Source organism: Oryza glaberrima, chromosome 6 (assembly GCF_000147395.1).
Source record: "Oryza glaberrima chromosome 6, OglaRS2, whole genome shotgun sequence".
In the NCBI taxonomy this organism is placed as follows: Eukaryota; Viridiplantae; Streptophyta; class Magnoliopsida; order Poales; family Poaceae; genus Oryza; species Oryza glaberrima.
The window spans coordinates 4868826-4884362 of NC_068331.1; the positions used below are offsets into that span (position 1 = coordinate 4868826).

The 15537-nt window shown below is 38.9% G+C and overlaps 1 protein-coding gene across 1 annotated transcript; it reads right to left on the bottom strand.

Annotated features, from left to right (window-relative positions):
* Positions 1-3017: 3017 nt before the first annotated feature.
* On the bottom strand, positions 3018-13075 carry LOC127776180 (phosphoinositide phosphatase SAC3-like). The gene is made up of 16 exons (XM_052302532.1): positions 12605-13075; positions 10332-10536; positions 10076-10241; positions 9579-9801; positions 8960-9036; positions 8668-8849; positions 8499-8596; positions 8194-8327; positions 7981-8109; positions 7364-7775; positions 6342-6463; positions 6132-6224; positions 4616-4816; positions 4348-4464; positions 3961-4036; positions 3018-3510 (listed from the first exon to the last, which is right to left on the bottom strand). The coding sequence occupies exons 1-16, from the start codon at positions 12692-12694 to the stop codon at positions 3424-3426; spliced, it is 2412 nt and encodes an 803-aa protein (XP_052158492.1). The 5' UTR covers positions 12695-13075; the 3' UTR covers positions 3018-3423.
* Between the last annotated feature and the right edge of the window lie 2462 nt (positions 13076-15537).

Genomic DNA, 15537 nt, shown 5'->3' on the forward strand with positions numbered 1-15537 from the left:
CTGATAGGTTTCAAACATTAAGGGAACGTTTCTTCAAACGGTTAACTGACTGGGCAGAGAAACAAGGAAGTCCTGATTAAATCTGTTGAGCAGGCCTTGCCGACGTATGTGATGAGTGTGTTTAAACTCCCGTCTGGGTTCTGTGAAGAATATATGAAGCTAATCAGAAAGTTTTGGTGGGGTGAAGAGAAAAACCAGAGGAAAACTCACTGGGTATCTTGGCACCAATTGATCAGATTCAGACCGAAAGGAATGGGTGGTATGGGCTTCCGAGATTTGAAAATTTTCAATCAAGCGTTGCTAGCTCGCCAAGCCTGGAGATTAATCCAATACCCTGACAGCCTATGTGCCAGAGTTCTAAAGGCAAAATACTATCCTAATGGAGATCTGATTGACACAGCTTTTCCCTCTGTCTCCTCTGAATCTTGGAAAGGTGTACTGCATGGTTTGGAACTACTGAAGAAAGGAATCATCTGGAGGATTGGGTCTGGAAGTAAAGTGAAAATTTGGAGAGATAGCGTTCGAGAAAAAAATTTGGAGAGATAACTGGTTGTCTAGAGAGCACAATCTGAAAGTAATGGGAAGGCGATCGAGAACAAGAATTAAATGGGTTTCAGATCTTTTGGTACCAAACAGCCAGGAGTGGGATGAACAGCTAGTGCGACAGGTGTTCTTTCCGCCGGATGCTGATGAAATACTGAAAATTAAACTCCCTTGGCAGCCGGAAGATGATTTTATAGCGTGGCATTTTGAAAAGATGGGGATGATTTCTGTTCGAAGTGCATATAAAATCGCGCTTGCTGAACAACTCAGGAAAGATGATCACGGCGCAAGTAGCGCGAGAGGAAACGGGGAAAGAGCACTTTGGAAACATATATGGTCAGCTAATGTTCCTCAGAAAGTCCGTATTTTTGCTTGGCGTCTGGCAAGCGAGGGATTGGCCACTCAACTCAATAAGCACCGACAGCGTATAATTAAAAATCCAGCTTGCGAAATATGTGGTGCCCCTGCAGAAGATGGATTCCATGCCACTGTCGCCTGTACTAAGTCAATAGCACTGAGAGCAGAGCTCAGGAAGTGTTGGAGATTACCACCAGAGGAAGAATTTGTGCAAATCTGGACCGGACTGGCTGTTATTACTGCTAGATCACACTGATTCGCATACGAGATCCCTCACGCACCTGATGCTGTGGCGGGCGTGGTTCCTGAGGAATGATGCGGTTCATTGTCATGGCAAAAATTCAGTTTGTGGATCGGTGCAGTTTCTGCAGCACTACGCGGAGACGTTGTTGCTCACCCGACAAAAAGCGGATGATCCAAAAGGCAAGCAGATTGCCCAGCATATGGGCCAACAGAAGCCAAATTCAGATAAAGAACTGAAGAAGGAGCATAAACAACACTGGAAACCACCACCAGTAGGATGGGCAAAAATCAATGTTGATGGTGCATTTACAGTTGAAGATGGACGATGCGGTCTTGGGATAGTTATCAGAAATTCAGAAGGGAAAGTCTTGCTCTCTTCCTGGCGTTTCATCAGGCAATGCAGGACAGCAGAGGAGGCGGAAGTGATGGCGTGCTGCGAAGGCCTCAAACTTGCTTGTGCTCTAGTGGCAAATAGGCTAGCAAGCAATACTCAGGAAAGCTCTCTTTCCCTTGGAAAAAAAAAAGAAAGAAGACCGACACATTTAATGTTTATGTGTCCAAACATTTGATGTGACGGAAAAGTTGAAAGTTTGACGAAAAAATTTTAAATCTAAACACGGCCACAGTCAAGACGTCAAGCAGTATACTGGCCCTGTGCGTCTAGTCTGACTCCTTATCTCTCCAGCAGCTTGAGAAACTGCATAATTGTGACTTTTTTTGGCACGAGCATCACTTTATTCACTGATGCTTGAACACTAGAGGATAAGTTTGGAATTTTTTCCATTTTAACTTTTTTTATTAAAATATTTACAAAAATAATTTTTCATTTTGAAAATTTACAAATCTAGATGCCTCACGTCCTCTGTGAAAAAACGCCCTTCCAGAAAGCATTAAGGGATCTAAATGTAATTTTTTTTATTTGTATTCAAACCCTTTTCATCAATTTTAATTGATTAAAAACTAGTAATGCTTATTCGACACTCTAAATGATTCTAAATGTAAAAATAATAAATTACAAAGTTGTAGATCTGACGAGATCTACGACCGTAACTTTTATATAAAGTTTATTTTCATACGATGTATTTAAAATGTAGATCTGAGATTTTGTTAAAATAGGTTTTAGATTTTGTAACGAACATTTGGACATCTAAAAGATCTAAAATGAAAAAATTGTTAACTGCAAAGTTGTATATCTTCTCAAGCACTATTATTTTGATATAAAGTTTGATTTTATCCAACTTTATATGATACTCCCTCCGTTTCTTAATATTTGACGCCGTTGACTTTTTTAAATATATTTGATCGTTCGTCTTATTAAAAAAAATTTAAGTAATTATTAATTCTTTTCCCATCATTTGATTCATTGTTAAATATACTTATATGTATACAAATAGTTTTACATATTTTATAAAAGTTTCTGAATAAAACAAATGATCAAACATGTGCTAAAAAGTCAACGGTGTTAAATATTTAGAAACGGGGGAGTATATTTTTAAATTACAAATTCATAAAGTTCACAAGTTATATTGAAAAGATTACATTTAGGTCCATTAACGTCCTCTGGATGGCTGTTTTTCAAATACGCCCTCTAGGAATGCGTGAGGCAGATTTGTAAATTTTCGAATTTCTGTAATTTTTTAATAAAAAAATGTAAAAATAAAAAAAATTCGAAAGGTTGCATGACAGGTTTGACGGAATCACAAATGATTTTCATAATGCTCCATATATATAATAATATGATAAAGTCGTGCCTTTTGGGAGGCGCGTTGGTACGAGAAGAGTACAAAAATACACAATAGCATATCTTCTGTTGCAATGAAATACATGTACATAAGATCTCATAAGATCCCAGCAAAAGAAAGAAAAGAAACAAGTTGAGGGAAAAATGGTGCTTTCATGTCCACCTCAACTCAAGAAAAAAGGGAAAACACTTGGGTCATCATATATATATTTACAACAATGAGAATGGCTGAACAATGGTACAACATCAAAAGAATAATATACTACCTACCTTCTTTCTTTCCTTCCTTTAAGAAAATAAGAACAATGCCTATCTACTCGCCCCTAGAGGTATAACCGGTGATCAAGCTCAACAAATAAACAGAATGGTACACTTCCCTGGAGGACTCTGGAGGATGGTCAGACCCCTTGGAGAGTCATGAGTCACAAGGAGAATATGGTAAGGGCGATATTGTCTCACATCTTACGCCTCCTTGCAGTGGTATCATAACGACTGCCGTCGTCTAGCTTGGCTATGAGTGATGAAATCATCTAGCAATATTAGAACCAAAAGGTCTCCCCTTGATCAATCCACTGAACAAAATGCTCCGATAACCCCTGAGCCTGAATCTCTGCAGCATGATCTTCCTGGAAGTTTCAAATGAAATAACTAATTAAGTTTGCTGCTTGAATTATACTTCTTCAGATCTATTTCCATTCTATGTGATAAAAATTCTCCGAAACTGAACCTCTTCCTAACTCAATTCTAGCAGGAACTCCTTTCAGGTGAAAGAGAACCACACTGATACCCCAGAACAAGGAAGTCATCATGATGATGAGTTTTTTGTGTGTGTGTGTGTGTGCGCGTGTGTGTGTGGAATGTTAATTTGTGATTAAGGCCTTAAGGGAGCAAGAATTTAAGGAAAGGAACACCTAAAAGAAAAATTAAAAGTGCTAGGCCAAAAAAGAACCAGGAACCTGTCAGTTCCTTGGCTTGCGTCAAGGGATTACGCCATATAAAAAAGGTTGAGGTTTCTGAACCGTAATTGCAATGCACATAAACAGGAAATGAACAGTTGAGTTGTTGAATGCACTAACCGTTCTCCTAGAGGATACACCAGCAGAAACACTATCGGCTGAAGCATTCACATCAGGAATACTTATGGTTGTTGGCCTGTTCAGACACAATGTACAACATAAATGTAGTGAGAAAGGAAAGAAGCATTCATCTTGAATGTGCAGTATCAATGAGCAGTGTCGTGGATATATCACATTATCACTAGATTGAGGGATCGAAGAATACATGGCAAAGATTGCAGTGTCAAGTTTGTGTATGAACATAGAAGTCCAGTATAAACAAGGGATGTATAGATTTATATTTAAACAATCATTTTCACAAAGCCACGTGCCAAGTTTGTCTTTTTTAAACAAAAAAAAAGTAGTGGTTGTTAGGATAACGGAAAGCAAGGTATATGGTTGAATCACCTTTCGTTGTCTGAAGATGAAAGCCAGTCAATGTCCAGGAAATTTGAATCACCAGAACCATTGCAGTAATCAAGCTCACAGCTTACATGCTTAACATGAGGTTCTGTGGGAGTATACCTAAAGTATTTTTCAAGAGAGAACAGAGATCAATATGCTAGTGCCAAATATTGTTCTGAGGAACACCACACCTAAATAATTTAGTGTGAGTTGCTATCTATTAGCAGAATAAGGACAAGATTGAGTCTGATTTTGAAGAACAGAAACCAACCTTGATTTTGACACTGTAACTGTATTATCAGGTGCTGATGAAATTTCGTTTATTGCATCAGAAGAACTGTTTGGAGATTGAAGCTCACTTTTAGAATCAATAAATGATGACTTTAACATTCCATTTCGACCATTGCTGGACATGGATGCGTTGCTTTTCCGAAGAATGCTGCCATCTGACCTTGCCCTTTTCATCAATTTACTGAGACAAATATATTTGTCAGATAATTCATAAAATTTTGTTATTTTGCAAAACACATGCACAAATAAAGTAAACAAAGAAACAAAAAGCCACAAAATGGAGATGGCCCTTTATCTTGTCCTTCATTCTTTACTGCGGAACACCAAGAAATCAGAATAACATGTACAGCATTCCAAATTTAAATTCGTTATGGAAACTTAGCAAGAATATTTCACGTTACATTTGGCGATTGAGGAAGGGAAACCAAAATCCCCCCAGATAGTGTAGGGTTGGACCCCATAACCTATTGATGTGGAACTTCTTTGGGGTCTCATGTAAACTACTGGACCCTTTTTTCTGCCTTCCTGGTTCCTAATGCCAGTAGCATCAACAGTATGTCGTAAGAGAGTGGCTATCAGTATTCAGACCTGGCCTGGCCATTAATCCAGACAAGGGCCCAGGTCACTGACCGGTCAGAGAGCATTGGGTCACGGTTAGAACATTTTGTATTAGATTTCAATGTACTTATCAGAAAATACTTTAAATTCGTCAAGGCAAAATTATCCATAATATCAAAGAAGATAAGTCAATGACATCACGGGCTTGAAGATCTATGCAAGAATATAGCACTGTAGTACAATTGCATCACCTAAAGATCTCTAGCTGATAAATCTTAAGAAAAGCTAGCAGCTTGTACTAGATGATGATTCAAGGCATGCAGAAAACAATGATAAATATTGAAGACAAGCTCACAAGCCAGCCAATCCACAACACTGTATTGTTTAAGTTTGCAGCCCGCGATGGTCAGCTGCCAAGCAGCTTCTACCACATAGCTTGTGCCAGACTGCCAGGATGGAGGATCAAAGTCCTATAGACAAAAGCAGATGTGATGGGAGGCATTTTGGAGCAGCAGAGGGAATGGCAAGATGACGGTGATTTTTTTACATCAAGCCTGCTAAAGATGCCTTATGGCTTTGTCTTTACATTTCAAGGGTTTATTAGCATCACGGATAAAACCCAGCTAATCACATGAAATAGCCAGGTCAAACTTTTCTGTGAGCCCACTTGTGTCATTGGTTTTCAAACTGTGCCCAGGCACCGAGCCAAATATAGCTTCTTGGTCCTGACTTTTCCAGTTCACCTGCTAGGCGGGATGGCTGGGTCTGATAATTACGATACATCTAGACACTAACGTGTGGCTAAAAAGATGGAATGCATAGCTCACATTGGAACCAAAGCAAGGCTGTCACACTGCTCATGTAGTTCAAATGATAAGAAAAAGCTTCGGGTTACATGGTCATAATTAACCACACATGTTCAAGTGTAGTAATTTTACCTTGCATTCTCACCAAGGACACCCTCCCCAGCAACAGGTTCTAACTCCCAAAGTGCAGGTTCACCTTCACATGGCTGGAAGTATCCTAAAAATCTAGAAATTTAAGAAGGTAAAAGCACCAAGTAATAAAAACTTAGTACATAATAATTCCCTATTTAAACTTTAGAGGGCATAAAGATATGTACAGTGAACAGCTTGATTAAAACGTACAAGTTTATTGCTGCTTGTTTGTAAGCATCCATATATGCATTACTGTAGTATCTTTGCAGTGTCCTGAAGAACTCTTGCGACTGGATAGCGAACTTTAAGTGTCCTCTCTTTGCAGAGAATATCTATACCATAAAATAACACAATTAGTTCATGAAATACATTATAATTGAATAGCTCAACAAGAAAAATATAATAAAGATATTATGTGAGAAAATTAAGGTGTTATTTATAGACTATAGTCCTGTACTCCTGTTCCAATCAGTTTACAATATTAACTGAATGGAGATCTCAACAGTCAAAATAATATCATATTTACTCTTCGCACTCTAGATAGGCCTAAACTTCAAGCAATTACTAATTTGGAGTTTTAACGTGGCAATGTGTAGCTGGACCAGAGTTACAACCTTATGTATTGAGATTTCGATCACTTTACCAATCAGTGGCTGGTATGGCATTTCGTTTTGTTGTCTATCTAATAGGTACATACTATTGTCTGTTTTCTCATGTATGTAATGGAAAGATAATATAAAGGGTGGCACAACACCTCCACGCATACGCGGACGAACTCGTTGGCAAATTGCCGAATTGTACAAAAATTTAGTGTCATCATAGGAATCGAAGATAGTGTGGCAGCTACACATTGCCGCATAAAAACAACACATTATTTTTGGGTCCATGGATATCATGATTAAGATTAATCATCATAAGCTTATGATGATTAATCATATGAGAAGAGTATGGCATTTCATTATGATGTTTAAGATTTCATGGGCCCATGGTTTGAATTTATTTTTTTGGAATAAATGTGTTTTCCAAGCCATGTCCTCCCATGGTTGATTTATTCATTCCATTTGAAAGGTTCATAAAAAAACTTCAAGTAAACCAGATACAATGCCTAAGGAACTAAAGATAGAATAATCCTAAAATGATTAGTGAAGCAGAATCACTCCTATTTCAATCCATGGTCCTATGGAAAGAGTGAATGATCTACAGTGCAAATAGAAAGATTTCAGTGAAAGCACCTTGTTATGAGCAGCTGAACCGCCATACTGTACAGCAAGTGTGTCACCCATCCGCTCATAAAAATGCATCAAATGGTGAGCCAAGGGGGAGTCCAAATCAAGTTCAGGGGATTCTATAGAACCAAGTGCATGCAACTGATGTCCAAGAGCAGCTAAACCATACGCATACTGAGCAACATTTGTACGGTCCAAACAGTCTATACAGTTCGTACGTAGGACACCCTTTTGAAATTTTGGAGGCTTTACTGATATAGATCCATTGCCCTCGGCTATATCTTCTGCAGTTCCATTACCAGAAGTATCAGAACTGCCACAAGTATCTTCTTGGGACATATCATCAATATTATCGATACAGTCTGTGATATCATCATTGTTGCTGTCATCACATTCATGAGGACCAAAACCATTCTTCCTATAAAGCCCATAGTGAAAATAAGGAAAGGCACAGAAGAAAATGCTGCCTTTGTATAAATAGCCCATCAGGTAAAAATACTTCCTCATGAATGTCTAGATTCATTAACATCAATATGAATGTGGGAAATGCTAGAATGACTTACATTGTGAAACGGAGGGAGTAACAGAATTCAAACTAAATAGAAAAGGTAACAGATACTTACAATGGAGCATGCAAATTGAAGGAACTCTCAGCCCTTCGAGCTGGAGGAACTTGATAGTAAAAGAACTCTGTCAAGTTCAGAGCTTCAAAAGCCACTTTCAAAAGCATTTGGAGGGCATTTGTACTTTTTCTGAAATACAACTTGCTTCAGTAATGCATATTAAAAGCATTATCAAACCATACATGAAAAGTGTGAAATGCAAAGAAGCAATACCTTTGAGAGTTTTTATGAAGATCCCAATGTAAAAATCGCAGATGATTTTCCCCTGGTAGATCATTATTTATAATCTTTATTGCTTTATCAAATTCACTGCGGAGTATAGATTCACGTGGCCTCCTCTCACGTTTCTTTCAAAGCATAAGAAAAATAATTGTAAGAGCATGAACTATTAAGTACTACGCCCATTCAAGTCATGACATGGTCTCTAGAACAACTTTGGTTACCAATTCTATTCATCTATTGTAATATATTAATAAAGCCCACAAAAACTGCATGCTAGTAATGCATTTTCAGCTTACCTTAATCAAGTTTAGGATGATTATAGGATTTCCATATCTTATCCTAAGATTTTCAAAATGAAGTCTGGTAGCTTCATAATTCTTGTCCTTTTCATGCACTGAGAAAAATAAACAAATCAAAATAATTGAATAATACTGCATACATAAAAAAAATGGATTCAATGCTTACATATGATATCAGGCTTAAGATTCAGCTTGGATGTCTCCTGAGACCAGAATAGGGGAATGGAACCTCTGTTCTGCACAACAGAGCTTATTTGCTTTGGTCCAAGCATGTCCTCAAAAATAATTTGCTCAGTCTCAACATCATTTGCTACACTACCCTCGTCATTCACACCTCTCTTTAAATACCTGTTCAACAAAATAACAAAATCAAAACAAGAATGCCATAATCCACATGCATATCTTAGTAACGTCAACCCAAAACATGCAAAGCAAATTACTAGGAAAAATATATATACCTGGTGCCAGCATAATGCCTCGAGCGTCTAGCAACAAGCGTCAGCTTAATGTCTTTCCCAGATATTGCGAGTTTATCCTTGATAAAAATGGTAATTAGGTTATATTATTCCAAAATTATGTCAGAAATAAAAAAAATTGCAATATCCAAGAGAAATAAATAATTTAGACAAAAAGGAAGTTCACGTGGCAATGGATACACTGTCAGTTTTTCTTTAGAGAAAGGTTTCACATAAGAAGAAATGTCTCAGCTCTACAAGATAAGTCCATGTATAATTACAAGCATATCCCATTATGATGTTCTCCTATGTACATTTTTTTCCATACAGCATGATTTTACTGATAAAGATGGAAAGACGCTAATAACCTATGAATGTTACTTGTTTACACAAGCAAATAAAAATCATGAGTGTAGCTCACTAGTAAAACAAATGAATAATTAAGCAGGAAATTGACGTCTCAACATCAATAAGACCTCGAGGATAGGCTCTTGCTAATCTGCGCAATTGATAGTCTAGTATTTCTCTACGGAAAGAAGGGTCTTCATTTTGTTGCGCTCTACCATGTTTCACTAGTCCTATTTAATGAGAACAATAAAAACACTAATTTATGGGTATGTACCTGTTTAAAAAAGCCATAGACCAACGCAACAGTCCACATGGTACTTTTTAGAATGTTGCGAACCCCTCGTGTTAGAAACTCATTCCATACAAACATTGTGTCATACAGGTCCCATCCTTCCTTTGGATCATTAAAATTCTTCTGGAAACTTCTCATGATATTATACGAGTGGCTAAAAAAGAAGTCCTTTCTAAGATCAATTGTCTGCAAGAGCTTCTTGTATCTGCACATCAATAAAGGTTAGATTATCATGAATACACAGTGTAGTCATTCGACATGGGAAATAAATATGTAGCTTTGAAGTTTTATAGAAAAAGAACCAAATGTTCCATGGTCATAAAATTTGTAAGGTAAACAGAAGGGAAAAAGAAAAACATGTAGGCCTTGTTTGGATGGGCCTCAATCCAGCTGGCCAGCCTACGGGAATGTACTTGGAAACCAGGCTGCCAAACAAGGCTATAAGGTAATTGGAGGGCATAAAATGTGATGCAAGATACCTGTCTTCATCCTTGGAATTTAGAAATTTTGCCCTCGACTCGGAATTTGACAGCTCAATCATTGCAGTCCTAGTAACTTGGTAAACTGGATGGCCAAATATAGCCCCAATTTTTCTCTGCTCGGTGATGATTAGCATGTAATAAGGTCCGAGGAACTTAATGAAACCTGAACAGAGAAATCATCATGAATGCATTGTTTTTTTATTTGTCATATGCTTTGCATTATGAAATGGTTATAGAAAGATGGATAACTTACCGATGATTCCAAAACATTTTGTAACAAATTTTACTCCACCAGTTGACCTGTGGTCTTCATCAAGAACCTTTAGCAGATCAAGATATCCACTATGTGAGTACACAGTTGAACTCTCATCAATGTTGAGCTCTGATGGTTCGATTCTATCAATCTTGAGTAGTTTCCATGATGTTTTGTCAGTGTTAGTTCCGAGAATATAGAATTTCTGCAAAGTAGAATTCACAATTGAAGTGTGGAAAATTAGTAAACCAGCATGTAGCTGACATTGTAATAAAATGTTTTCAGTAAATTCTTAATTATTCAAAGATCAAATTGCTGATGAACCAATAGATAGTCATGTCATATCTACTAGTGAAGAGCTGAAAACTTCTGAAAGGAAATCAGATAGACCCATTGCAAATAAATGTTAATGTACATTTTCTCAACTGAGAATGGTCACGTCATGATCTGCTGATCTGCTTCCTGATTAAGTCTGTCACACATCCCCCCATACATGGACCATCCACACTTGGCTAGCCTAAAACCCCAAGAATTGGCAGGTCACCACATTAACATTTTGTATCCTACTGCTGCAAAACCAGCTATGGACACTGCCTGGCCGATATTAACATAAAAACTTTGTACCAGTGTACTTAGAACCTGGAGATAACTAAAAGAATTTGGGCTATGCAAGAGACATACTTAAAAAAATGGTTGACTGGAAAAAATTAGGAACTGTAATAGAATAAAAGGAATGAACAAGGGCCAATAGAAGTTAAACAGATTGTTTGTTGATCATTATATATCAAACAGATTTAAATTTTCAGTTTTCTTATGCACTGTTCAAAAGTCAAGATTTGCAAGGGGCACAAAGAGGGACAGCTTCAAAATTACAGATTTATTTGAACATGATAGGTGCAAAGAGAAAAGGAATATACAAACAATTCAGCTCAGACAGGACAGGATATCAATGCTAACATACATTTCTAAACAGAAAGTTGCAGGAACTAAATCAAAAGGTATTCAGACCAATTGACAAAACCAAAAGAAGAAGAATGTGTGCATTTTCACTAGTAGCCATGAGAATATTGAGCAATGAACAAACTAAACAAGAGCAAAGATATTAATTCGACAGCCCCATGAACCAAGTAAATAATTTGTGCATCAAAATGTAGTGAACAAGTATATATGCAATTGCAAATTTGCCATTGTATCAGCGGGGGAATAAACAGAAAATACATTGCTGCAGTTTTGAGTAGCAAAGAAAATACCAATGATTCATGGAACACTCTAGGCAGAAAATCAGTTCAATGACTTGAATTGAAAAGAGTATCTTTTGTACTGCTGTAATCAACTTAACAACAACCATGCAAAAGAAAATATACTCAATTCTAGTCCCCATAAAACTTAATTTTGCCTCTCCATCTCACCCAAACCATAATTTCATCCATAAGTATATTCAAATAGCACTCTCCTTTAAAACCATACAAAAGTTGTCAATGCCCACACCCAGACAGCCCCCATCTACCAATCTACAAACACTGTGAAAGCCATTGAAAGACAGCAAGGCTCAGCTTTTGCCACCAAATTGAAAGCCATCTAAGGATGCAAGGTCTTCACCTTTGCACACAAGATAACAGGAGTACTTTCCACAACTCTGGTCTACCTATGACAGCACAATGCTCAGACTCTAAACTGCGTAAATTCATCTCGGGAAACCAATAAATATTGAGAAATGCATTTAGAAATTGTAACAGAGAAGTGCAAGAAAATGCTAAGCGCTACCTTTTAGGATCATAGCTCCAAACAAATTAAACTCCAAAAAGCACTAGGAAACAAGGAATGCACCCTCCTTTTGCTAACCAAAAATGAGCATAACCGCACAGAAACTAACGAGGGACAAAAAAAAATCCCGAATCACGCTCAAAATGGACAACACAGACAGCTAAGAACACCTAGAAATCGCCTTCCGTGAACGATTAACCAAACAAGCACGCCCAAATCACAAACAGGAACATTGAATTAACCAAAGGATCGTGGCTCCAAATCTCCCGGCGTGGCACAGAAACGATCCAAGCAGCCGCAAATCCGCAGCCTCCACCGCCCGCCTATCCCTATATCACACGGCCCAAACGCGCAACCATTTCCCGAGCAAACATGCACACCTCAAAACTCGCGCCATCCTTCCCCGAATCAAGCAAAGCACACCAAGCATCAGCACAACAAAAATCTGGGGGGAGCACCACCACGCGACAGGGACAACAGCCATTGCGATTCGGACGCGAGGCGCTCACCGACTCGGCCTCGTAGAGCTCGAAGCTCTGCAGGAGGCATCCCCCCGCCTCCACCTCCACCTCCGCCTCCGCCTCCGCCTCCACCGCCATGGCCGGCCGACTACCCACGGCTCAACCTCGCATCCGCCGACCTGGTCAGCAGATCACAGCCCCGCCGCCGCCGCCGGCCGGAACCCTAAATCCGCGCCCGGCTGCTTGAGGTAGAGCATTCCCCGGCCGCCCAAAATCACCCTGCGGCGGGCGGCGCCCCGCCGCAATCAAATCGGAGCACCTCTCCTCCTTCCCGCGGCCGAATCGAAGAAATCGCCGCGCCTTCGGGATCCGGGGAGCTCGAGAGCGAGGAATTTGGGGAGAAAAAAATTGGGAGGACGAGGACGCGAGGCCGTGAGAGGGAGATTATTTTCTTGGTTTTTTTTTTTGGGAGCTATAAAATCCGTGAGGCGAGAGAAGAAGGAGAGGACGGAGGAGGAGGAAGAGGAGAGCTGGCATGTGAGGGAACAAATATATCAGGATTTTCTTTATTCCATTTTCAAAAATGTTTTTTCTTAGGAATTTATAGTATCATTTATGGATGTATATGGTTGAATTTTTTTTATTTGGTTGATGACTCGGTTTTGGGAAATGTTTTGATGTTGTTTTCAATTTATGATTGATGTTTATTATTTTCCAGGAATGATGGGGGAAGTTATTGTTTCTATTTATTATTTCTGGGAGAAGTTTTCATAAGTGTGTGCATTTGGTGCAGAATATAATACGTACAAATATTAATTAATTAATTTTGTTTTGGGAGGAGGAGGATTTGTTAGGTGTAGCTTTTGATCGATTTGATTGAGAGGGAGTGTGCATTATTATTATTATAATTAGCCATTGGAGCAGCAGAGCACAACGTAGAGGGTGGTGATTGGGTGCCCGGGAAACCTGGCCGCTAATCCTCCCGCTGCCTGCCACGCGTGACCCTCGCCAAGCCGACCAACCAAAGCCGCTCACCTCACCCCGCCATTCCGGCGACCGCCGCCGCCGCCGTGGATGACACCGACGTACTCGATCGATGCTTGTCGCGGTTGGCAACGTGCAGGTTTCGTGGTCAGCTCTACCTAAGTACGGAGTACTCCGTACGTAGCAACCCAGCACACGCGAGCGACGCGACACGTACGCCGTCGCGACGCAAGCAAGAAATATTCGTTTCAGAGGCGTTTTACGTGTCTCGGCTGCTCGCCGGCGCCGCGCGCCGGGACGCGACGCGGGCGCCGCGGGGAGCGCGCAATGATTGGGGCCGTGGCTGCGCGGCGCGCGTCAATGGGAGCGCGGCGAAGGCGGCGACCACGTCTTGGGGGCGCGTTAGCTGTTGGCGCCAAGTACACGCGTAAAGACTACGGCTGCTAAAACAAAAGGAATACTATTACGTTGTTCCACAATATAAAGATTTATAGAGTTGGATATAGGTGTTAAAAGAGTAGATAAAATTAAACCGGAGAAGATTACGATTATTGAAAAATGAAAATAGACGGGGAATTGAATATTGCAGGATTATGATTAGTTAATAAGAAAATATTGATCAATAAGTTATTATATTGTAGAATCGACTGTAAAAATTAAAAAGTTAGTACTCCCTCCATACTCGTAAAGGAAGTCGTTTAGGACAGCGACACCGTCTCCAAAACACAACTTTGACTTCTTATTTCTATAAAAATATTTATTGAAAAGTGATATATATATTTTTATGAAAGTATTTTTCAAGACAAATCTATACATATAATTTTTATATTTTTAAACTTAACAATTTGAGAGTTATTTATGATTTATATTTTTAAAGTTTGACTTAAACATTATCTTAAATGACTTATTTTATAAGTATGGAGTGGTATACGGACGTTGTAATACTACTTGAAAAAAGGAAGACGGAAATGCAACTCTGAACCGTGACTGTTCGTGTTGTCAAATCCAGTATCCCTTGCTTTTTCTCTTCTCCTTCACATGATCCACGCCACCGGACAGCAAAAGGCCATGACAACTCAAGAAAAAAAAAAGAGTAACAGGAGATAGTAATAATCAAGGTGTATAACCCTTAACTCTACAGTAAACATTCTGCCAATCAATTGATCGAGCTTGAATTATTTCGCTGTAGCTGTCCAAGAAATGGTCAGAAAACTAACTCCAGTAGTACTGTAACTAATTAGCACTGCTAACTAACAAGAGACCGGTACAGCAGCATGGGCCTGTCGCATGTGCATTGATGCGGGCGGCAAATTAAGATAAGATGTTCATCATCTGCATCGTGGAGTTGCCTACTAAGCATCCCAACAGCTGTTCCCGTATCACTCTGCACCATTAACTCCATCCCAATCTCTCAATCTCTCTCTTTCAGCAAAAATAAAAAAGAAAAACAATGACACATACTCCCTTCATCCCAAAAAAAATCAGTGATCGAATGTGATATATTCTATTAGTACAAATCTGGACATAGGGTGTGTTTAGATTCTAAACATTTTTATCAAAAATATCACATCAAATGTTTGGACATATGCATGGAGCATTAAATGTGGACGAAAAAACAATTGCATAGTTTGCATGTAAATTACGAGACTAATCTTTTGAGCCTAAATGTGCCATGATTTGACAATGTGATGTTATAGTAAACATTTACTAATGACGGATTAATTATGTTTAATTAATTCGTCTCGTAGTTTACTGGCAGAATTTGTAATTTATTTTGTTATTAGTCTACGTTTAATACTTTAAATGTGTGTCCGTATACTTTAAAAAAAATTAGCCAAAGAACTACACACGGTTGTAATACTAGAGTGTCTCACATTCGATACTAGATTGTTTTTTATAGGACAGCTGGAGTACTGTATAACTGTATCTCACATTATTCAACACCATCATGATCACGAAATTCTCAATGACGAAATTAAAGCATACTTTGCATCTAC